The sequence below is a fragment of the Amblyomma americanum genome, chromosome 1, assembly GCF_052857255.1.
Source record: "Amblyomma americanum isolate KBUSLIRL-KWMA chromosome 1, ASM5285725v1, whole genome shotgun sequence".
In the NCBI taxonomy this organism is placed as follows: domain Eukaryota; kingdom Metazoa; phylum Arthropoda; class Arachnida; order Ixodida; family Ixodidae; genus Amblyomma; species Amblyomma americanum.
Genome location: NC_135497.1, coordinates 152,195,424 through 152,217,715, shown reverse-complemented (window position 1 = coordinate 152,217,715; position 22,292 = coordinate 152,195,424). Strand labels below are relative to the sequence as shown.

General features: G+C 45.2%; 2 protein-coding genes across 3 annotated transcripts in view; one reads left to right on the top strand and one right to left on the bottom strand.

The window, feature by feature from the left end:
• LOC144113961 (meckelin) overlaps nucleotides 1–9,011 on the bottom strand; it is a 41,686-nt gene extending 32,675 nt beyond the window's left edge. The window contains exon 1 of the mRNA XM_077647376.1: nucleotides 8,712–9,011. Coding sequence (XP_077503502.1) covers nucleotides 8,712–8,889 — 178 coding nt within the window. The 5' untranslated portion in view covers nucleotides 8,890–9,011. The remainder of the gene's footprint in view (nucleotides 1–8,711) is intronic.
• A 233-nt stretch (nucleotides 9,012–9,244) lies between these two features.
• Tcs3 (Probable tRNA N6-adenosine threonylcarbamoyltransferase Tcs3) lies at nucleotides 9,245–22,227 on the top strand. 2 transcript variants are annotated; one of them, XM_077647375.1, is made up of 12 exons: nucleotides 9,245–9,452; nucleotides 9,691–9,810; nucleotides 9,929–10,030; nucleotides 10,165–10,238; nucleotides 14,022–14,117; nucleotides 16,124–16,173; nucleotides 16,248–16,326; nucleotides 16,459–16,558; nucleotides 16,728–16,784; nucleotides 19,160–19,235; nucleotides 20,895–20,993; nucleotides 22,119–22,227. In XM_077647375.1, the coding sequence occupies exons 1-12, from the start codon at nucleotides 9,338–9,340 to the stop codon at nucleotides 22,156–22,158; spliced, it is 1,008 nt and encodes a 335-aa protein (XP_077503501.1). In that variant the 5' UTR covers nucleotides 9,245–9,337; the 3' UTR covers nucleotides 22,159–22,227. The 2 variants fall into 2 exon arrangements, with proteins under 2 accessions (XP_077503501.1, XP_077503500.1); XM_077647374.1 differs by lacking the exon at nucleotides 22,119–22,227 and adding an exon at nucleotides 21,440–21,639.
• Nucleotides 22,228–22,292: the final 65 nt, after the last annotated feature.

The window sequence follows — 22,292 nt, the reverse complement described above, 5'->3', positions numbered from 1 at the left end:
CACGGGTATGACCCGGATGATCACTAACACCCGAAGTGGGATGAAAGAGAAGGATGTCACGCAGATAGTACACGCATTCATCATCAGTCAAGCTGCATACCGCCTCCTATAACAACTTCACCCAGGCCGAAATGCGCGAACTATGCGGCGATGCGAACGGCGGTAAAGACGGCGTTGGGGCTTCTACCACATACGGCAACGGACAATCTCCTGCAACTATAGAAGTCCACAACTCCTTGGTTGGACTGACTGCAGCAGTCAGAGACGGGCACAACGCCCGCCTTCAGCAAACTACAATGGGAAGAGCGCTTCTCCGCAGAAAAGGGCACGAAACCCTACCCGAGCTGGGTCAGGATGTGTCAGCGATACCTCAGTCTTTTTGTATAATGCAGAAAAGGCGTTCCTTTCAAAGTTTTTGCGATAAAGATGTGATGAGATTCTGTTTTCCTATTTTTCCTTTTTGGTTCTTTTACTGTGTGCGCTTACGCTGGTCTAAGAGTATTTAAGCTGTGTGTGCGTCTCTGATTAAACAGTTGTCAGTCAGCGCTGTGTTCGTCCTTCCTCTTTTCCGTCTTCTTTTCTTTGGCTATGTGCCGTTGCGCTGGAATACTATGAACGTGACTCAAGAATACCAACTAGCCCAAGAACTCACTCTACTGACCTACCCGAGACCCCCGGCATGAGGTCACTCGTGATCATATATGCTTCGAGCGAATATCTTCATAGCTCCCATTCTGAGAAAATAAGACGGCACGACCAACGGGGAAAGAAAAGAGACACCCCACGGGACGAACGCCACTTGAATTGCTCTCCATGCCTTGCTTATGGTTTTTTGCTTGCTGACCCGATGGTCTGCGTGAGCAGTGCTTCCAAGAGATGGTGATAGATTGTTGTTTGTATGTTTTATGTACCTGTGATACGAATCGGTTGTCTTAAAAAAGGCAGGCTTGACGCGAAATAAACTCAGTTGTAAGTGGCGCTCGTCCCATAGTTTGTGTGTCTTCTCTGTCCTCGTGGGTCGCGCCGTCTTATTACTTTTGCCATGATAGCTCAAACAAAAGTATACTTGAGCATATTCAGAGAAATACGAACAGACAGCAACACATGGCGAGAAGAAAGGCACGGATCAAGGCCCTCCAGAAATGTCTGGAACCAGATCCCAGCTAGGACGCACTACACGGACGCAGTTCAGTATGGCCCTTCCAGACAAGCCATGGCACTGAGTGTCGTTGACGGCAACGGTGACCCGATAGCTACGGGATCCATCGCAGGAAAGACCGTGAGTGCAGCTGCCGAAGAAACGGCAACAGCTATAGCCATACAACACATCGTCGCCAACTGACAGGGAATATCCAACGAAGACCGAAACCCGAGTACCATCGCGACGGGCACCCGGGCGGTTTGTCGGGCATTAGCGCGTGGCACCATCTCTAGCCAGGCGGAAAAAGTGTTCGGCAGACATCGCGCCGACACACCTCACTTCCGGGTAACGAGCGTGCTCACACTCTCTCCCGAGCAGTCACCCTCCGGGGCCTGGAAGGAGAGGATACAGTCACGCAGACCACGAATACGTAGCTTGCACTGACGTCAGTGAAAGGAAACCTGGGATATGCATGCTTCTGTCATGTTTATCGACCTCCAGCTTTTGCAGTATGCAGTCCGCATTGTTTCAGCATCTGTGTGCGCGATATTTGGATCGCACAAGCGCAATGGTTGCCGCGGTAGGGAACGTCCGACGAACACAAACTTCCTCTCCACATGGAATATCCTTGAGGACCAGTGTGAGCGAACGCAGGCGCGCTGAACGGCTGAACACAGCGACGGAGCTTCTGCATGCGCCCATTAAACGTGCCGATTTCGACCGCGAGAACCGCTACAGTCGAGTATGTGGTGCTCACTTCATAACAGCTAAATTCACAATTTCGACTGTCGAGCATGTAACAATGGCGAAAGAAGGAAAGCGTCACTGATTAACCTAATTGTTTGTGTTGAAATGGTGACCACCCAAGTAGCTCGAGGTGACTGGATTTGTCGCATCGCTTTTCCTTGGGTATAGCGCCAAGCATGAGGATTTCGCACGACGCCAGCGCCCAGTGGCACACTACGCAGCGAAAAGCGGCGAGCTGAGGCCCAGCAAAACATGCCGAGCCCGACGCGGCGGGGACACCGATCAAGCCGTGCGTATAGGATGTCTCGATGCACCAATCTTCATACCGCCGCCGCTGACGGCTGAAATCAACGTTTCTGTGAACTGCGTTCTAACAGCAAAAACGGAACTAACATTTTCAGGCAATGCTACATTAAAAATAAGTTCACCGAGCTCAAATAGCTTAAAAGTAATAATAATAATAATAATAATAATAATAATAATAACAACAATAATTGGTTTTCGGGGAAAGGAAATGGCGCGGTATCTGTCTCATATATCGGCGGACACCTGAACCGCGCCGTAAAAGAAGGGATAAAGGAGGGAGTGAAAGAAGAAAGAGGTGCCGTAGTGGAGGGCTCCGGAATAATTTCGACCACCTGGGGATTTTTAACGTGCACTGACATCGCACAGCACACAGGCACCTTAGCGTTTTGCCTCCATAAAAACGCAGCCGCCGCGGTCGGGTTCGAACCCGGGAATTCTGGATCAGTAGTCGAGCGCCCTAACCACTGAGCCACCGCGGCGGGTGGCTTAAAAGTAAAAAAAAAGAGTTCTGAGCTGACCCCTCAAGTAGAACTTCGACTTCATCGAGCTGCGCTGCTGACAAGCTCTCACCTACGCACTAACGAAGGAATGTGCGATTATATCGATTTGTCCAGGGTCGCAATGTAGCTGATAATGTTACCGTATAATGTCCGAAAACAGGCAAACACCCGTGCTCTTATCTGCTTCCAGTCATGAGGGGCCGATGTTCTCGCACTGCCGAACCTCCTCCTCGCATCGAACATGCTCTGATACACTCAGATGCGACTAGCGGCCCTCGTAGAAGGACTGCACATTCGGAAGAGCAGGCATATTCACGCAAAAAGCGCGAACGAGCCGGTCGCAGCACGAAACATCTCTGTTTAACCGCGTCTCGAAGCGCGCGCGGTCGCCAAGCGGTTCGTAAACATGGCTGCCGTAGCAGTGATCTCGGTGACGTGACGTCACGTGCAAGCTATGTATATAACAAGATAAACACATCCACCAGCATCAAATAACCAAAAGACACCCAGGGAGAGCCACACCGACACCGAGATCACGCAATATTAGAAAGAAAGCAGGCTAAAATACCCGCTTCCCCCAAAAAAACCTCACCCGAGAGGATGCCACAAGTTGGCGACAGCTCCAAACCCATACATTCCCCATTTTACGCCACAAATACCTTTCACAACCCACCCTATAGCTGGACGCATGCCCACGCTATAAAAAATCCTAAACACGCATCACGTCACTCCCCCGAGAGTGCCCACAGCCCTCAGGCGCACGATCAGCCATCCCCAATTCAACCCACGCCAACTGGGAGGCCGCCCTGACCAGCTGGGACCAGAAGGATCAGCTTTGACTGATCTAATTAACGGGCGAGAGCAATCGGGGAAGACAATGATGCCCTGGACTGAGGGCAGCGACCTGACCAGGCGTCACGAACCCTTGAGATGAATAAAGTTTTTCATCATCATCAGTCTAAACGCAGTAAAAGTGTAAAATTACCAAACAAAAGTTATCGATTTTCCCATGCGTTCCCACGTCAAAGAGCTCGATGCGGAGGTCCGTCATTATTTCCGACATGCCTCACGAGTCAGTACATGCGTGTCTGGCTCTGTCAAAATCAAGGCACACCATCAACGCAACGCGTCCATCCATGTGGCAACTTTTGCCACAGACAGGGCTTCCACTCACTTTAGGAGCAAATATCACCTTCACAAGCTCTAACAAGAAGAATGTCACGCTACAATGCCGGTGTAACTACGAGCAGCCAGCCTCCCTTGAAATCCCATTGGTTGACGTCTGGTATTATTGCCCTTCAGTGCCCCTTTAAATGTTCGCCCCCATCAACGCATTATTAATTATTGCCTTCAGCTCTGTATCTTCTTCCTAACGCATGCAGGCTCGGTGACTGCAGCTAAAATTTTCCGAGTACAAAAGCGCGCATACAGCAGCGCCGCACGAGGCACCCACGGCGTCATTTTTGTGGTGTCATTTCCATCCACAGCCGAAAAAGAAAGCGTTCTGAACTATGCGCATGAAAATCAGAACGCGAATTTACTGACCACTGCCACGGCGCACCGAGTCAGGAGGAGCCGCGTAGCTATCGGGAGTTTAGCGCGCTTGGTTTAATGCTTGGCGAAAAATTTCGGAAGAATGCTACCTTTTCGGAAACTGCGCTATGTGGCGCAGAAGCATTTGACATGCTGAGTGCAGTTTAAAGTTCAATAAAATGAACCAATCATTATCTGAGAAACGACATACTCATGGGTATACGCCAGAATAACTTTTCCTAAAGATAGTGAGACAGATGAGAGCCTAAAGCGTGCCGCACAACGCTCGAGCGGCAGCACAGAACAACGATCAACTACAGCACACGCAGCCGCCGCTGGTCGGGACCGGCGTCGCATACAACCAGCCTGTCTCCAAACACAGCACTGAAGAAAAGCAGGAAGTCACCACAACAGGCAAGACGTAGGCCGCATCAGCAGCGTAAGCACAGATGCCCCTCGCAACCGGTCAAGAGCTCACCGCCACGGTAGTCGCGATGACGATATCAGTCGCTGTCACTACGGAAACTTTAAACAAAGGTTCACGCGCTCATGGGCACCGCTGCGCTCATTACCACGACTGTTTTCAGCTCGCACAGTTCACCTCCTCACACTGACAAGTTGGTCAGAGTATTTAAGCCCCAAGTTTCAGAGCTTGACAATGCGCATAGTCGTCGCAATAAGTTTTTTCAACGCACATAAGTTACAGGACCGACGAATTTATGGCGCGCTAGAGCGAAGACGTTGTTGTTGTTGACCTCAGTACACATGGCACATACCCACGCGGGGTGATTGGCCAGGGTTTGGTTGGTTTGATGGTGAACGTCAAGGGAAATCACATAGGCGATTGCGACGAAAATAAAGGCATGAGGCGGAGAAGTAAAACGGTGAAATGATTGCGACTATAAAAAGTAACTGAAGAATAAATAAATAAAACAATTCCGAAGTACGAAGAGAAACAAAACACATATTTAGACATGCGATAGAATTTTGAATACAGTTAACAAGATAGCCTTCCTGTTGCAGTAACGTAGTCGTGAAGGTTTCCGCGAACCCTACTTAACGCGAATCGCTTGGCGCTAGCACTGAACGAGAGAAGAACTGGCAGTGACACAGGGAGCCCTAACCTCGAGAGAGGGACCTCCAGATAAGTCTTTCTCTAAAGTGCGAGCTGCCGGCAAGAGAGGTGAAAATGTTCTATTGTTTCAACTTCCCCGCATGTATCACAAAAGTTTGTCGTAGCGAACCCGCGGTATTCCTTATGGGAGACATTTCAAAGTCTACATAGACCACAAGCCGCTGGTACACACTAAACAATTTCTTACCCTTTAGGGTGTAAATCAGCTGTCCCCAGACGAACACCCTTTTGCAATTGTTTGGTGCTAAAAAAGGGAGCAGAGATCAGCACCCTTAAGGAAGGGTGCACTTAATGATACCTTAGAGGATGTAATGGTTGCACCCTCATTAAAGGGTACTATTTTTCCATAACACCTCTACGAATGCATGTTGGAAGGGTGCTCCACGTTAATCTATCCATGAAGCAAAACCCTTAGACTGATGCACGCCCTCTAAACTTTCATGCTCTGCACCCTTCCTGAAGGGTGCAGATCTCTGCTCCCTTTTTAGCACCCAAAAGGGTGTTCGTCTGGGGACAGCTGATTTGCACCCTTAAGGGTGAGAACTTGTTTAGTGTGTAGGTCTGCTGCCTCAAAGCCACCCGATACCTATAGCTATAGCGTGCTGTCCCCAATGATGCTTCGCTGGAATCTTCTGCTCGTAAAGTACGGCTACGAGCTCATCTACATGCCAGGACGACAAATCGGCAACGCTGGTTCATTCAACCGCCTTCCACTACCCTCTACAAGTGCACAAAATCCTGCTATGGCAGATGTCCTATACTGCTCGAAAACCCACCCGAAGATTTTGCGGATGCAACCAAGATTGTCAACTGACATAGAAGGATCGCGTGTTGTCCCGAGTACTCAAGTGGATTCGTACCGGATGGCCAGAAAAGGCAAAGGACCAGTTCCAACCTTACTTCGTGCGCCGCGACGAACTCTCCGCTTATCGCGACTGTATCTTGTGGGGTTCCCAGGTCATGATTTCACCGCCACTCCGCGTGGAAGTGCTTCACTTGTTTCACCCATCGCTCCCGGAATCGTTCGCGTGAAGGAACTCGCACAAGGTTATGTGTGGTGGCCGAAACTCGACAGTGGTGTAGAAAACACCACCCGTGCGTGTAAAATCTGCCAAGAATCTACGAACGCTCCGCCGCCCGCTGAAGTACATTCCTGGGAGCAGACTACGAGACCGTAGTTAAAGCTGCCCGTGGACTCCGCTGGACCATTCTAGGCAAGATATTTCTAATTGTCGTAGGTTCGTTTCAACTATAAGTCGTTATTGTCAAGACCACTTCAGCTGCTGTCGCTACCCAACAAATAAGAAAACTCTGCCACACACGGACTCCCTGACGTCGCTGTATAGGACAACGGTTCTGCAGTCACATCAGCAGAGTTCCGACAGTTTCTCGCCAGAAACAAGATTCGCCAAGCTTTAGACGCACCCTATCATCCATCTTCCAACGGACAGGCTGAGCGCTTCGCTCAGGAAACAAAGAAAGCGCTTAAACGACTGAAAACCGGCAACGTCGAACTTCAGCTGAGCCGTTTAGGCCCAGCGGAGCTGCTGTTCTCCCGCCAGCTAAAGTATACCCTAGAAAGCTTGGGCCACGACAGCTTGAACGACGCGCAAGCTTGCGCCCGGCGTCTCAGCCTTCGCAAGGAACTTTTCATTATATGGACCTCGATGGCTTCCCGCTATCATCTGCTCCTGGAAGTGCTGTGTCCTATGAGGTCCGACTCCCCGATGATACGACCTGGCGTAGGCACGCCGACCACATCAGGAAGAGAGACTGCAACCTAGCCGATGCTTCTCGCCGTGCCCCTGAACTCGAAATGCCCGAGCCGCATTCCGAGTCAGAAGATCAAAACAAACAACCTGCTCATAAGCCATCAGCTGACTCACTAGAACCTGTGAACAGCCGCTAGCTACGATTCAGACTGCGCAGGTGCCTCCAACGACATTCCTCGGGGTTCCGCCCCAGACAGCCTCTAACCTCCGAGACTACGCCCAGAAAAATTGGAAGTGGCCTAACTTGGCTAACCCTGGAATACAGCGAAAAGCAAGCACGCTTGCTAAACATTTGAGGCTCGTCCATGGCAGCTCCGCTACACGCTCGCGACAGCCGTTCTATGTATACTCACACGACTACGTGGTTATGCCGTGGTATCACATTGTCTTACGACACCCCCATCGGATGTCATCACGTGGCTTCACATCACTGCATTGGTTGTTCTTAACGTCAGAGTTCAACTAAAGGTCATGGGTCAAGGGTTCGACATCATAACTGTACCACATTTGGTCATACCTGGCTAACGTGGTTGGTCTGAAGGTCGTTCAATGTCATTCTCCGGCCTATGCGACGATTGCTTTACCTAGCGTAGTGAAGCTTTTCGCTTCCAACAGGGGAGAAGTGTTGTGTATCGTGGTACTGCCGCTCCGAGCGCCCCGAGCACCGTATTTCGTTCACCACCTTTCCCGTTCCCGGTTTTAGCGTGTACGCAGCTATACTAAGACACTGAACTCTTTTTCACTTTCTCACCTATTTACCACGTGACTGTATACCCTCCTTGTATGCTTTCGCTCTAATAAAGTTTTACGTCAGACTCCGACGAGAGAACACTTCAAAAGGAGTGTAATCTCCAAGACAGATCCTGCGAATATATCCCAATCGCCACAGCTCCTGGAGGCATCAGTGGCGAGAACAGTATGATGGAGGAAGTTCTATAGTTGATCAACGTGACCATTTAGGCTATTTTTCGCATTGGAGGGGAAAATATGGTTGTAACAGAAGTCAGGAAGATGAGCTCCTTCTTCCGCGTCCCCACTTCGTTGTTTCTTCGGCGTCCATAGGCAGCGCGCGACAGTATTTTTTTGTTTTGTTCAACTGAATAATTGAATCAGAGGAAAAAATAACTTGCCAGCTGTTGTGTTCGCAGCTATTTCCAGCTTTTCCAAAGGCGGCGACCTTACATAACTTTCAGAATAGAACCTGTTCATAACTACGACAAAACGCACACACAACAATCATGCAAACATGCAAGGATATGATCAAAAAAGTGCAAGAACCATGGGCTTTAGTGCTTTTAAATCCCTCCAGACAAACACGTCTCGTTTGCGAGACAGCCAGTGCATTTGTAATCATTAATAAAATTTCATTACAAACGCATGCTACTAAGTTGGAAAACAACAGCACAAAACGCCGTTCAGGGATGCGGGAAGCTGCGCACTTCGCGGTGCAAGGTGCTTCCGCGCACAACTAACATGTGCGGTGTCATGCATTTGCTAGCAATTCACACGCTCAAAGAATTCGCAAACACTTAAGAAAACTAACAAAGCAGTTGTACGATGCCAGCAGCTCTACAAACCATCTTTCGACGCTAGTTGCATATGTTCCTGTCCTCTGTTGGCGCCACATTTAACACATGAGAGAGCGACAACGTCAAAATAACTCGCGTTGTCGCACTCGCTAGGCGTGCGATAAGCACTCAGGTACCGAGACTCGGCGAAAACTATCAGTGCTCCAATAAAAACTATGAAGAGCATCTCCTTAGTTTTTAATTAACACATTCCCGACGTATTTTACGATGCATTTCGCGAACACCGCTGTCTGCAACGCCTGAGCACGCCTCTGTTGACTGTTATTCTCTTAACAACCGTTGCTATGCACAGGGTCGCCAAGTGAATCGCGCTTTTCTTACCCACCTACGTTCCTACGAGCTGAATAATTAAAAACATGTCTTCTTCCAATATTAAAAAACTATTTGACATTAATTTTATAGCATTTGTCGATTTTTTTACTGAAAGGTTAAAACGATAAAATTAATACGTTAATGTTCTGGGTAAATATGATGCCAGAGAGTCAAGAAGCCAAAGTAAGCCCAGCACGATCCAAGTCCAAGTCGGCCTAAGCCAACGTTTGCCAAAGCGTCTCGTTGCGCCCGATTGAAACATTGCTTGAACTGTACTAATTTAAGTCGTGACAAACGCCAGTATGACGGTAGCAATCGGCTTCGAAGGGAGTGCAAATAAGCTGGGAGTTGGCATAGTGCGAGACGGTGAAGTTCTGTCGAATCCACGAGTAACCTACATTACTCCACCGGGCGAAGGCATGTATTTAGTATCATTACCCTTGTGTAAAAACCTGCCAGTAAACCTTGGAATCGTTTGTTTTGTCTCACAGTTTTTGGACACTCATTAATAGACCGAGAATGTTACAAGTTAGCGACTCAAAATGCACATCTGTCAACAAATCGCCCAGTACAGAACGCAATTGGCATGCGATAGTGTATTCACCCTACTTTCCTGATGACTTGCGTGAATCCATTTTTTTTTTCCTTGTTTCAGGATTTCAACCAAGAGACACCGCGATACACCACCGAGCGCATGTGTTAGACGTGCTTGAAAGGGCGCTCGAGGAAGCAAACATCGCGCCGAACCAAATTGACGTTGTTTGTTACACTAAAGGCAAGTTGTCACGCGCGTGCATTTAAGTTTCCATATCCCAGGCGCAATAACGAATCGTCGCAAAAAGGGGGGGAAAAGTGTAACGGCGGCAGGTCATGCCTTTCTATTTTCGTTCTAGGACCTGGCTTGGGAGCACCACTGGTGTCTGTTGCCGTTGTTGCGAGGACTGTTGCACAGATATGGAACAAACCACTCATAGGTGTCAACCATTGCATCGGCCGTATCCTTGCTGAATTTTTGTGATTAAGCATCTGCTTGTGTTACATTACAAAAATGAGTGCATGATGACATTAAGGTTGCTTACATGTAGAAATTGTATCTTGAATTCTCACCATTTCTTAACATGCCTTCAAGATATCGAAATGGGGCGCCTGATCACTGGAGCAGTCAATCCAACCGTATTGTACGTCAGTGGCGGCAACACACAGGTGAATGTGCCCAGTATTTCTGCTGACTTTAGTGCCCATGCACTCTTAATGATCAGATTGGTTCAGTCACATGTATACATGGATGCAGCTGTCAATTTTTAACTACATTTAAGATTTGCTGTTGGGTAATAGCAGAAGTAGGCTTACATGTACTTGTAAAATGCATTAATTTAGTCCATTGAGTATAAATATTCAGGCAGGCCTTTAAACTTTAGTAAAAATACTGTTTTAGAAATAATCATAAAATAATTTAATTGGTGAAGCTCTGTGAAGCACAAAATTAAATGTTTTTCCACACAGTGCAGAAGGGAAACAGCTATGGGATATGAGGCTAAAGAATGTGGTGCTAAATTGAATCTCATTGTTTGTTTGCACAGCCTTCTATGCACGTGACAAGCAGCCACTTTGTTCACTGGTGTGGACTGATGTCATTTAGTGCTAGCTGCAACAAAGATATGACAACTGTATAATATGCTACACTTTGCTGTACAGATTATATTAATGCAAAAAAAATAAGGCTGCACTGACAGTTATTTTTGCACTTCCATGTCAGAGATGTAGAAAGCAGAGAGGGAGGCTGTTGTATTCAAGAGCAGTGATCACAACATGAACACAAATGTACATGACTTGATTTTGTGTTTTTTTTAGTTGCCAGCAATCCTAAAAAAGTGTACATATATTCTTCGTTTTTACCTCCACAAACAAGGCGCAGAAGTATGTGATACTATGCAGTGAGGCTGACGGAATGTGCTAGCTACGTTGTGCCCTTCACGCTTGCTATGGACCATTCTTCCTTCCATAAAAATAAAACAGTACCGGATGGTCTTCAAGCTGAGCTTCGTGCAAGCATCAGTGAATTTGCTGTTTGGTGCTAGTGAACTCAATCCCAGTATTATTGAAACACATAACATATGCGATCTGCACCATGCAAGGATGTGTTCAGTGTAAAAGGTGCTTGAGAATTTGTCATTGTCATTCAGATCTTGGTATTCATATGTATGCACAGACAAAAAGTGACAGGATTTTAACAGTATCTGAGTCTCAGTTGATCAAGAGTTGTGTGCTGTTAAAAGAAGAAACTGTGTGACATTAATTTACCGACAAGGTATTATAGATGCCCTGCCTTACTTTTAATTGCTTCACCCACTGCCTTCCCCGAGGGAGAACTGTCAGTAAGGGTACAGGAAGTGCAAGTCTCTTTCAAGGTGGAGATATTATGCTCGCAAGATTTTCAAGTTTTTTTTCAGACATGTAAAAGAGTAAGCATGATGGGAAACAGCAGTGCATAAAAACGTGACAAGAAAGGTGTCACATACACACGGCACTGTATGTTGTCCTTTTCTTGCCCTGATTCTATGCGCTGTTATCCATCATGTTTACAATTTGCCAAATAGCCCAACTCCAGACTGCTATCATGTGAAAGAGCGCTACATAATGCTAATCAAAAAGCGAAGTGACATCAAAGACTTGAAAAATTACAGGGTCATTAGCTTGCTTTTGGTTTAGCGTTGTATATTTACTAAAATTTTTAACGGATGCAGGGCAAAAGTCAATTTCAGTAAAATGAGAGAACAGGCTTCTATTCACTGAGGGAACTCAGTGTATAACATTCATGTCATCAAACAGATCATAGAGAAATCTTCAACATATAATTATCTCATTTACATGATTCACAGTAATACCCCTGTCACTGGAAGATTTAATGCCATTAGATTCGAATGTCATTCAATCTCTTCCAGTGCTGCACTGTAAAAAAATGAGCTGACGCTGTGGCAGCGGCCGAATATCAAGCGTTAAAAACCTAACATAGGTCGCCGGTTCGAGTCCCTGCCGCGAGCTACACTCTAACTTAACTAGTAGGTTTATGTTGCATGAAATGCGAAATCGTATGCCACCACGCCGAACACTTTGTGAGAAACGATAGAGCCGCAATGTTCGTATGAAGATTCGTAAAGGCATCGAATTGGGGGTACATAGGTCACTGGTTCGAATCCCTGCTGCGAGCTAGGCTCTAACTCAACTAGTGCGTTTATGCTGCATGTATAACACCATTCGGAACATTCTGTGGCAAATGGTTGGCCCACAAATTTTACAGGATGTCCAGACTAAGTGGCCAGACTTTGATGCCTCCTAGACAGGGATCTATATACCTGATCGGTATAGTTTAGTTCCAAGTTATGGTACTCCGCCATCACACTGGCGCCTGTTATTATTTTATTCCATTATGTAACCACCTTGGTTACGATGGCAACCACTGGGATACAATGTTGTTGCTATGGAGGCCGCCATCTTGAATTCTCTCCGTGGAATCAATGTAATTCGGAGGCTCGAAACGCAACCACTAGAGTTAATGCTCTAAAAATAATGTCATTCGCAAATGATAGCAATGACTATCAGTGAAGGAAAAAGTTATTGCAATCAAGGGGCATCAGTACGCATAAAAGGTGTTTGAAATTGTTGTGTAGCATTTTTAAAGTGTGTGAAAACATTTCTGTGCAATATTATAGGTTTTAAATATTATTTCCGGCCATGCTGCAGCACTTTATTCATATTCATCAATAGCCAAGCCACGTATAAAGTCGGCCACAAATTTCGTAACTGTAAACAAGCAACATGCTTGACATGGCAGAGCACAGAGTGTGGAAATGACATACAAAAGGTGAAGCGCTTAGTTTCAGCTTTCAGTACTTCCGATCTAAAACTACAGAGTGATCCAATGTTACGGTGAACACTCAAGTATATGGGCATGCTCTTTGGGGCGCCTGTGCGTCCGTCCTGGCCGCGGACCAAAGCGAAGCAGCAGATGACGCAAAGCACCACCTCCACGTCCTTCTGTGTTGGAACACGCAGGCACTCTGAAGAGCATGGCCACATGCTCGTGTGTTTACCTCAAGAGTGGATCACCCTGTTCATGGAACGCCAACCAACATGAAGCACAGAATCCAGAGTGGTCGACGGTCGCAGGCAGGGCCATGCTGCTGAGACCGAGAGTAATAGCTATTCTCGACGGCCTCCAGTGCGAATTAACACTTTTTTTAGCAGAACTCAATAACTTAAACTGTTGCTTGTTTCTGCTGCTTATCTGGTGTCCAGAGTATACATTCAGTTCAAGATCGAATGCAAATGAATTCACCAAGCTCATTAGATGGCTTAAGTCATTCGAACCTAAAGGCATTAAATGTTCCCATGTAGCAACCAATTAATGACATTAGATGCTAATGCCATTCGATTTGAATGACATTAAATTTGCTAGTGTGACAAGGGTACAACTTACTGTTGACTGCCAGTGAGGTTATTGGAAACTAGTGAGCGAGTGTTTCTGAACCAAGTAGTCAATAATGCCATATTGCAAAAGGTAAATTAGCATGAGAATAAGATAGGTTGGAAGTGATTTTGGCAGACAGTGTGAAAGTGAAAAACAGCAATTGCTGCAAGTGATAGGAAGAACATCATAAGATTCTTGCAAAAAGAGGTGAAAAGAGCAGCATGAAATGGAACAAATTTGGGTTGAGGATATTCTAGCTGAAGTAAAGAAACAGTGAAAGAAAGTGGATAACCACTGGCAGTGAGGAAGTGTATACGAATGGAATGGACACTTAGTTGGAAGTGCGGGGAATCTGATAAAGTAATGAGGCTAAGAATCACGTAATCACCAGGCTGCTGTGGTTGTTGGTGCAGAACAAGGGTAACTGGAGATCACTGGGGCAGTGGACTTGACCTTTCTGTTGGTGATGAGGGTAACAATATCCTCCTCCTGAGTGTCTGTGTGATATTTTTGTCCAGGTAATAGCGTACAGTGAGAAGAGGTATAGAATTTTTGGAGAGACTATTGACATTGCTGTTGGGAACTGCCTGGACCGATTTGCGAGAGTCCTGAAGGTGAGTTATAGCAGTGGTTAGCATGTGTGATATGCATAGAATACAGAAGATTCTGTGCCATGCGGTACAAAACTTGATTTGCAAAAAAAAAAAAGGAGTGAGGAGGGCATTGGATACACTCGTATAGCTGAAAAAAAGATGCATATTAGTCAGTTTTACTATTTACACTCTGACACGCTTTAGCTTCAAGTACTGCATCAGCACAGGCTGGCTTAAAGGACCATAGACACCTAATTTTAATTGCATGTTTTCTTCTTTCAAACAATGCGTTAGACAATGGAATGCATGGCTTACCATGTGGTATTTGCATAGAACCGCTCAATAATTTATAACTGAATTTCTTGATGCTCTTTCTGTTTCAGTTTCAACAGCCGAATGATTGCTGTGATGTGTTGGGAGTGTTTAGGTCATGCGACACACGAAAGGCTCTGCAATATAATCGCTTATGCGTAGTTTTAATTTGCTACAATGCTTAGGCCAGCTTTCTTCAACAGCTCGATTGACCAAATGTCGTATCAGCGATTATACTGCAGCTTTTCATGCCTCATGCGACCTCAATACTCCCAACATGTCACAGCTATTATTTGGTTGAAACGAAAAATTGACAGACGATTATGGTAGTCAGTAATGCGAAATTTGAGCGCAGCTTTCCACATACCATCTGCCACCGCTGGCAGGTGGCGTGTTACGCTGCTAGCCACCCTCCAAGATCTTCCCATGAGAGCCACCTTCCAGGCGGCGTTTCGCTCTGCTACTTGGACACTTGGACAACCACTAATGCCAACAACTACGATGCGGAATGCAGGAACGGGCGCCTAAGAGCTGTAGTTTAAAACTGAAACAGCATCAAGAAGAAATTTAGTTTAAAATTGTTTAGCGGTCGTAGGCAAATACCACATGGCGAACCATGTATTCTAATGCCTAACACATCATTTGAAAGAAGAAAACATGCTGCCAAAATTAGATGTCTATGGTCCTTTAAGAAAGTGTGAGTTCAGCTTAATTTATACCCCGGACTTATACTTGAAAAGTGAGATTTATATAGCCCTATGTCCTAGCATGATGAAATCACGGTTTTGTTCAGATAGTAATCTCTGTGATATGTGATATTACAATGCAAAAATTTGGGTGCAATACTGTTGGTTGTGTAGCACAAAGTATTGGATTTTTAGGTGTGAATTCAGCGGCCCTATTACACGACCACAGAAAGCTTTTAAAAAAGGTAAATGCCATGCAAAGCAGTTTCCAGTGAAGTGGGATGTTCCAGGATTTCTGTTTGTCAAGAAATTGTTAGAAATTTCTACTTGGGAGTCACAGTGTCAGCACTGCAGGGGTGATGTCTCCTGAATTCTTGCATGCGTGCGAGATCTCCTTTAGTAGGAGAATAAACGAGGTACAAGACAAACCATGGGTTTCAGAGATATTAAGTCCAGCCCAGACCTTGCACATTGTTAAGGACTGTGCTTTGTGCATTTCTCGTGCTCTAACAAAGCAAAATTTATGCACTAAGCGAAGCGAACTACTATGCAAAATTTGTGCACTATGCATCAAAAGTAGAAATAATTCCATTCAGTAGGGTCTGACCCCCTCCCCCCCCCCCCGTGAGGTCGGGCACTGAACAAGTGTCAAACAGCCATCTTGGTGCTGATGTGTGATGTACTGCTTCAGTCAGGGGTAAGGCTGAATGAAGTAAGTTGCGAGGTAGCACTGGCGCTTAATGACAGGACTTGGGTTGAGACTAGATAAAGCTTTCAAAATCTGGCTTTGCAATGCATTCTTGAGTGTCATCACCCAGGATTCTCAGTGCATGTGCATGTGTGTCAGTCCCTGGGGCATGTGTGCATCACTAGGTACTTAACTCTCATCAGAATCTGTCAGTAAGCATTGAGGAAAAAAAAAGGGTAAAAACTGGTGGAAATAAAATCTTTTGTTCTTTTTATTTAGTTAGCTGTTGTCACTCCCTTGTCTTTTTTTTTTCAATAAATTGAATTTCGTTTTTATTGTAGCTGTCCAATGATCCAAGCCCTGGTTACAATATAGAACAAATGGCAAAGAGGTGAGTGCGCAGTATTGGATGCATGGCTATAGATATATGCAAGCTAATTGGATGCCCCATTTTGCTCGCTGTAGGGGTACCAAGCTGGTTCCACTTCCATACGTTGTCAAAGGGATGGATGTCTCATTTTCAGGACTCCTCTCCTTCATTGAGGTTTGTTTGTCGCCAATACTGTCTCAATAATTTAGCTTTTATACTCAGGAGTTGCAAATTATGCGCACAGTATTTATATCCTTGAGTTCAAAGGCCATGAAGAGAATAACAAACATGCATATTGCATTTCAGGAAAGAGCAGAGTCTCTTTTAAGCAAAGGGGAGTGCACAGCTGAAGACCTGTGTTTTTCATTGCAAGAGACAGTTTTTGCAATGCTCGTCGAAACTACAGGTGACTTCAAACAAAATGTCCACTGCTTCCATTGTATAATCCATTTTACTGTTTTCAGAGATATGTACCACTACTTTTTACCTGTAGATTATATCTGAACTTGCTATTGAGTGCACACTGCTGTGCTCTTTCATCTTCCAAAGGATATAATGTTTTCTTTCTTTTTCAGAACGGGCCATGGCTCATACAGGGTCTAGTGAAGTGCTCATTGTTGGTGGTGTTGGCTGTAAGTAATTTCCGAGAAGCTTTTTTTTTAGTTCCGAACTGTGACCTCTGTTGCTGTTGAAGGGGCTTAATATCTTTATCTATGCGAATTCACTTTTCAATGTAATTGCACAGTATTTGACATAACATTTAGTTCAGCATTGTGGAAAGCATTACTTATCAATATTTTAAAGGTTCTCTACATTTAAAGGGGGGGGGGGGGGGGGGGGGGGGGGGGGGGGGCTAGCTGAAAACCTGCACTCAAGTTAAAATGCCTTAAGGGAACTACAGACAACTTTATACAAACTAAAATTCAGTTTCTGCATCACAGTTGCAGTGTTTCAGGCACATTGAGACATACCGTCTTTGTCAAAAGTGATCAGGCAGGCCCGAATGGCCCTGTAGCGAAATCATGGTCATGAAGTAGCATTTCGTTTGCCGGCGCTTGCTGATGAGCGCTTGCTCCAAGATTACCGCTGATGAGGTTACTTTGCACCCTCACACTTGCTGCATGGATGATAAACACCATGCAGCGAGTGTGAGGGTGCAAAGTAACCTCATCAGCGGTAAACTTGGAGCAAGTGCTCACCAGCAAGTGCTGGCAAACGCCAGCACTTGCTGCCTGATCACTTTTGACAAAGGTGGTACACATGTGAAAAACCGCTTTCATTGCGGCCATTGGCATTTCTGGTGCTCCTAGTCCAACTTCTATATAAACCATGATGAGGATGTTTTAGGTAGCATTTATTGTTGTAGAAGGTGTCCATCTGACTCTGCTGGGTCGTCTTGGCTTTATTAATAGCATGGGCTGCTGATTAGACCAGCGCACAGGTAATGCCAACGTGAAAGGGAAGAGTCAGTTTGCACACAGTAACATTTTTTTGTTGCTGTATAAACTCGTGTAAGGGCCACACTTTTTATTTTTAAATTTGGGAGTGAATTTTTTGTGTTTATGGTAGTTTAACATCCCAAAGCAGTTCAAGCTATGAGGGACACCATTGTGAACAAGGCAGCAATGTGGGCTAGCTGGTTGTACATTTGTAAAGGGCTCCGGAAATTTCGACCACCTGGGGTTCTTTAACGTGCACTGACGTCGCACAGTACACGGGCCTCTGCAATTTCACCTCCATCGGAATTCGACTGTTGCGGTCGGAATCTAACTGTGGCTAATCCCCTTGCTCCTTCAAGCCCCCGGTTATTAATCACTATGTCACGAGAGCCAGTTTAAGCCATTGGTTGGAGGGCTTCTATTGAGAGCCATTTGCCACTTCATTCTTGTGCTGTCTTCAGCTTTAGTGTACGCATACAGTGGTGGTGTGTTTGTTTTCAATCAGTAGTGCTAGTTTTCTTTATGGCTTATGAGGTTGAACGTCCCAAAGTGACTCAGGCTATGAGGGACGCCGTAGTGGTGGGCTGCAGGTAATTTCGGCCACCTGGGATTCGTTAACGCGCACTGACATCGCATAGTACACGGCCCTGTAGCATTTCGCCTCTGTCAAAATGTAACCATCAATGCCGGGATTAAACTTTTGGGTCAGTAACCTATCATGATAACCACTAAGCCACCGCGAAGGCCGATCAGTAGTGGTAGTACTTCTGAAACTGCTCAACAATATTGAACACTGGATGTAGGCGGTTGTGGTTCAGATGGTAACAAAACATCTAAATGTCAACACCTTTGCAGTGAAGCCATGGAGGCTGCAGGATTTGTTCTGATAAACATCATTGCACACCAAGCTGCTTCAAAGTACAAATGAGCATCATGGATTAAAAAAGCATTAAGTAAATGTATTATTTGTACTTGAAAAATCTTGATTGCTAACGGTTTGCAGCTGCAGGAAGGCTTGGTTATCATAATGTATGTCACCGCCGCATGCTTAATCGAGTGGAGATGCCACCAGAATTTAGAAGCAGTGAAAAGAGAGAGCTTGTGATAATTTCATCTTTAATGGAGCCACCGCAGTGGCTGAGTGGCTATGGTGCTCGGCTGTTGTCCCAAAAGACGCGGGTTCAATCCCTGCCGCGGCGGTCGAATTTCAGTGGAGGCGAAATTCTTGAGGCCCATGTACTGTGCGGTGTCAGTGCATGTTAAAAGAATCCCAGGTGGGGCCCTTCACTACGGTGTCCCTCATAGCCTGAGTCGCTTTGGGACGTTGAACCCCCCTAAACCTAACCCATTTTAAATGGATCTATTTTTCATACAGCCATAATTGGCTTAGTTGCCAAAACCATTTAATTTTTGCAAATATAAATGCCTTCCGTACTGAATTTGTGAGTGTCCTGTTATAGCACGCAACTCCCAGAGCCCCAGTTTCTCTGTTCCACACACTGTTTACCGAAGTTAGACTGTCGCTTCTGCAGTTGCATTCACGGAATTATTCATCTTCTTGACTTTAGGTAATAAACGTCTACAGGAAATGATGGGCATCATGGCTGAAGAACGCAGTGCCAAACTCTTTGCCACTGATGAAAGGTACTGCTTTTGACTGCGGTATTAACCTTGTACTGTAACGTGCATGTTTTATGGAAATACAGGCAGTTCCTACCTCAGTTCCTAAAAGCTGTATTTGTGCCGTTTGTTTACAGTATGTCTGGGGTGCTAAACTGGCCACCTTGTGACCAAGGTTTAAACCAATATGAATGAGCTAGGAAGAGGTGCATGATTGAACCGTTTGGCTGTGGGCACAAGTAGACTTATCAGTTTCAGAAAACTTGCAGTGTATTCTTCTGAAAAATATGTCCTTCCTGCTATCAACTTTGGTGCTATTGTTACTGGAGAAATATTTTGCTGCAAACATACAACAAGAGTTTTGCTCCTGAGCACCAACAAATTAGTACAGTTTGTAGGCAGCCAATGAAAATAAGTACGAGCCATGATGCAGCAGCCTGCAAGGCTTGCTGATGCATAGTAGTCAGCTAAGAAATCAGTGCTTATGGATGACTGCCAGAGTGCATGCTGATTGAGTGAGGTAAGATCAGATAAAATTTGTTGGCTACAGCTTTACAAGTTTGCTACTGTCCATGCACTCACACAAGTGATCACAAACTTGAATTTCAATCTTTGAGCAAGGCAACAAAAAGAGCAGAAATGACTAGGTGCAGAAACGTTTCTTTGTTAACCTATTTATGTATCATAGTCACAGCTGTGGTGTATTGCAGATCTGTGTCTGAAAGAACATTGTAAATGTTTGCAAATTTTGATCAAACAGCTAGTAATTTCAACACTAGTACTCAACTTGCAAGAAAGTGTCACATGAAGACGGTGCTGTTATAGACACCCACTGGTTAAACTAGCTGCACGTCTACACAATGGAGTCATGTGGTACCATATATCCTGTGGAACTGTGATAAACACTTGTCTTGTACAACCACAGTAAGGTGCTTGCACTGTGGTCCCAGCCTGCATTTCTGTGTCTGTAATATCTTATTTCGCTTCATGGGTTAGCTGAATGTTCTATTCAGCCTCCTGAGCACCAACAAATTAGTACAGTTTGTAGGCAGCCAATGAATGCACCAGTGAACAGAGGGTTAAAATATTGGAGAGTGAGCATGAGTGAGCCAATTCTCTAAAAGTGTTGAGGTATGGCTGGTGGAGTTTTTTCACAACAAAAACTGCTGAAGTGTTCCATATATATCTGTTACAAGTAGGCCACACATTATAAATTGTAAATTGTGGGGTTTAATGTCCTGAAGCGACACATAACTTAAATCCGGAGTTTTTTTGACATGCGCCGACAATGCACAGCGCATGGGTGTTTTTCCATTTCTCTTCCATTGAAATGTGGCAGCTGCGGCTGGGATCGAACCCGTGACCTTGGGTGCAGCAGTCGCACACCAAAGACACTAGGCCACCACGGCGGGTAGATGGCACATTATAATAAACGTGAAATCTTCAAGCTGTTTTCAAAAACGTGATCTAGCTACATTAAGAAAACTACAACATTTGAGCTATGTCAAAACCTGCTCTACCACCTTTCAGATACACTTTGATACCATTGCTGCTGTCTATAAAGCTATGCTTATGCACTCAGTATGGAAATATACAAGTAATGCAATTAATGGCTCTGCTTAAACATACATTTGAGCGTACTGATCTCTTGTAGCACTCTGCTAATATGCATAATTAATGCAGGTTTTGCATTGACAATGGAGCTATGATTGCTCAAGCTGGTTGGGAAATGTTTCGTTCGGGCCAAGTCACCTGCTTTGAAGACACAACCTGCACGCAGAGGTATGGTATATATTTGCTGCTTATCTCTCGACTGCAGTTATTGCTAGCTGTTTACTAAAATGGCACATAAATGATACATAAGGAGAGAACATGATGCAAGTGCTCAACAGCAGTTCATTTTTACTTTGTGAAGGCCAATAAGAATAGACAGACAAGCACAAAGAAGGGAGGGTAGACACACTAAAAAAAGATGCACATGATGCAAACACTGCCAGGTTTCAGTGCAGCACATTTGCAAATAGCTGAAAGCATCGAAAAACTGAATGTACACTAGCATCACACTGTCAGCTGGTTCACGAGGTCACCACATTGCAATCAGTGGTGTTTGCGAGGAGACTTTTCGTCTGCCTTTTTGAATCTCTTTATACATGACCAGTCACCCTACTTTTATAACTCGCCCTGCAGAAATATAAACACCTTTTGTTAGTCAGTACTTCCTCTTGTAGGTGTATGAGGGACTTTCCCAGAGATAAGCAACACTCACCTGCTGCCCAAGGACAGAGTTGCCCAGGTGGGCTTGAGCCGCAAGAGATAAGTGGGCCAGGGAATGGGCATGCTCTGTAGACGTTGAACTCAGTTCTTCGCTCCAGGGAAGGGCGATAAGTGCTTTTTCTTACCAATACCTTGCACCATCTCAGCTCCATGCCGCTGTTGCTTCTAGCTTACAAAGGAGAAAAGCTGTTCGCATGATCCCATTAATGTGGCAGTCATGCCGATTCCCAGTTTAGGCTTTTCTATGCAACTTGGAAGCACTCTGTTGGCAGGGAGCATGACATGACATTTGCAAACCAATTTTGTACATGAGACAATAAATACTTCGTGCTGGGTAGTAATGGTGAGCAGCAGCTCGAACTGTTTTCCTGAAATTTTGGATCAGGTGACTCCTTGTTTTGTAAACATCAGTTCTAGGCCTCAAGCCTAGCAGACCCTTAAACATAAAAGCCACGCACATCTGGAATAGCATAAAAATGATTGTCTTCCTAAATGAAAGCTAGAAAAACTCTTCAAGGTGAAGCTGAAGTATACCTTGTTTGCTAGCCAGAACTGTATGCATCAGCAGCAAAATATGATCATGCCCTGAGTTCCTAACACCAAGACCCAACGTACTTCTCATATTCATTGCAGGTATCGAACTGACGAGGTTGAAGTGACGTGGAGAGACTGATGTTTCGATTTTCTACCTCGGAGATGCATAAGATATACCTTATTTCAATAAAGACTTTTTTTACAAGTTTATTGGTTTCATGTTGTAGGGAAGACTGTCACAAATTTGGCTGTATAGAATGTAATTATGCATAA

Coding starts and splice junctions, on each gene's coding strand:
- Tcs3 (XM_077647374.1), top strand. CDS start 9,338: ATGACGGTAGCAATCGGCTTCGAAGGGAGTGCAAATAAGCTGGGAGTT. Junction 9,811..9,928: donor CGTTGTTTGTTACACTAAAG/GCAAGTTGTCAC, acceptor TTTTCGTTCTAG/GACCTGGCTTGGGAGCACCA. Junction 14,118..16,123: donor GATTTGCGAGAGTCCTGAAG/GTGAGTTATAGC, acceptor TTTTTATTGTAG/CTGTCCAATGATCCAAGCCC.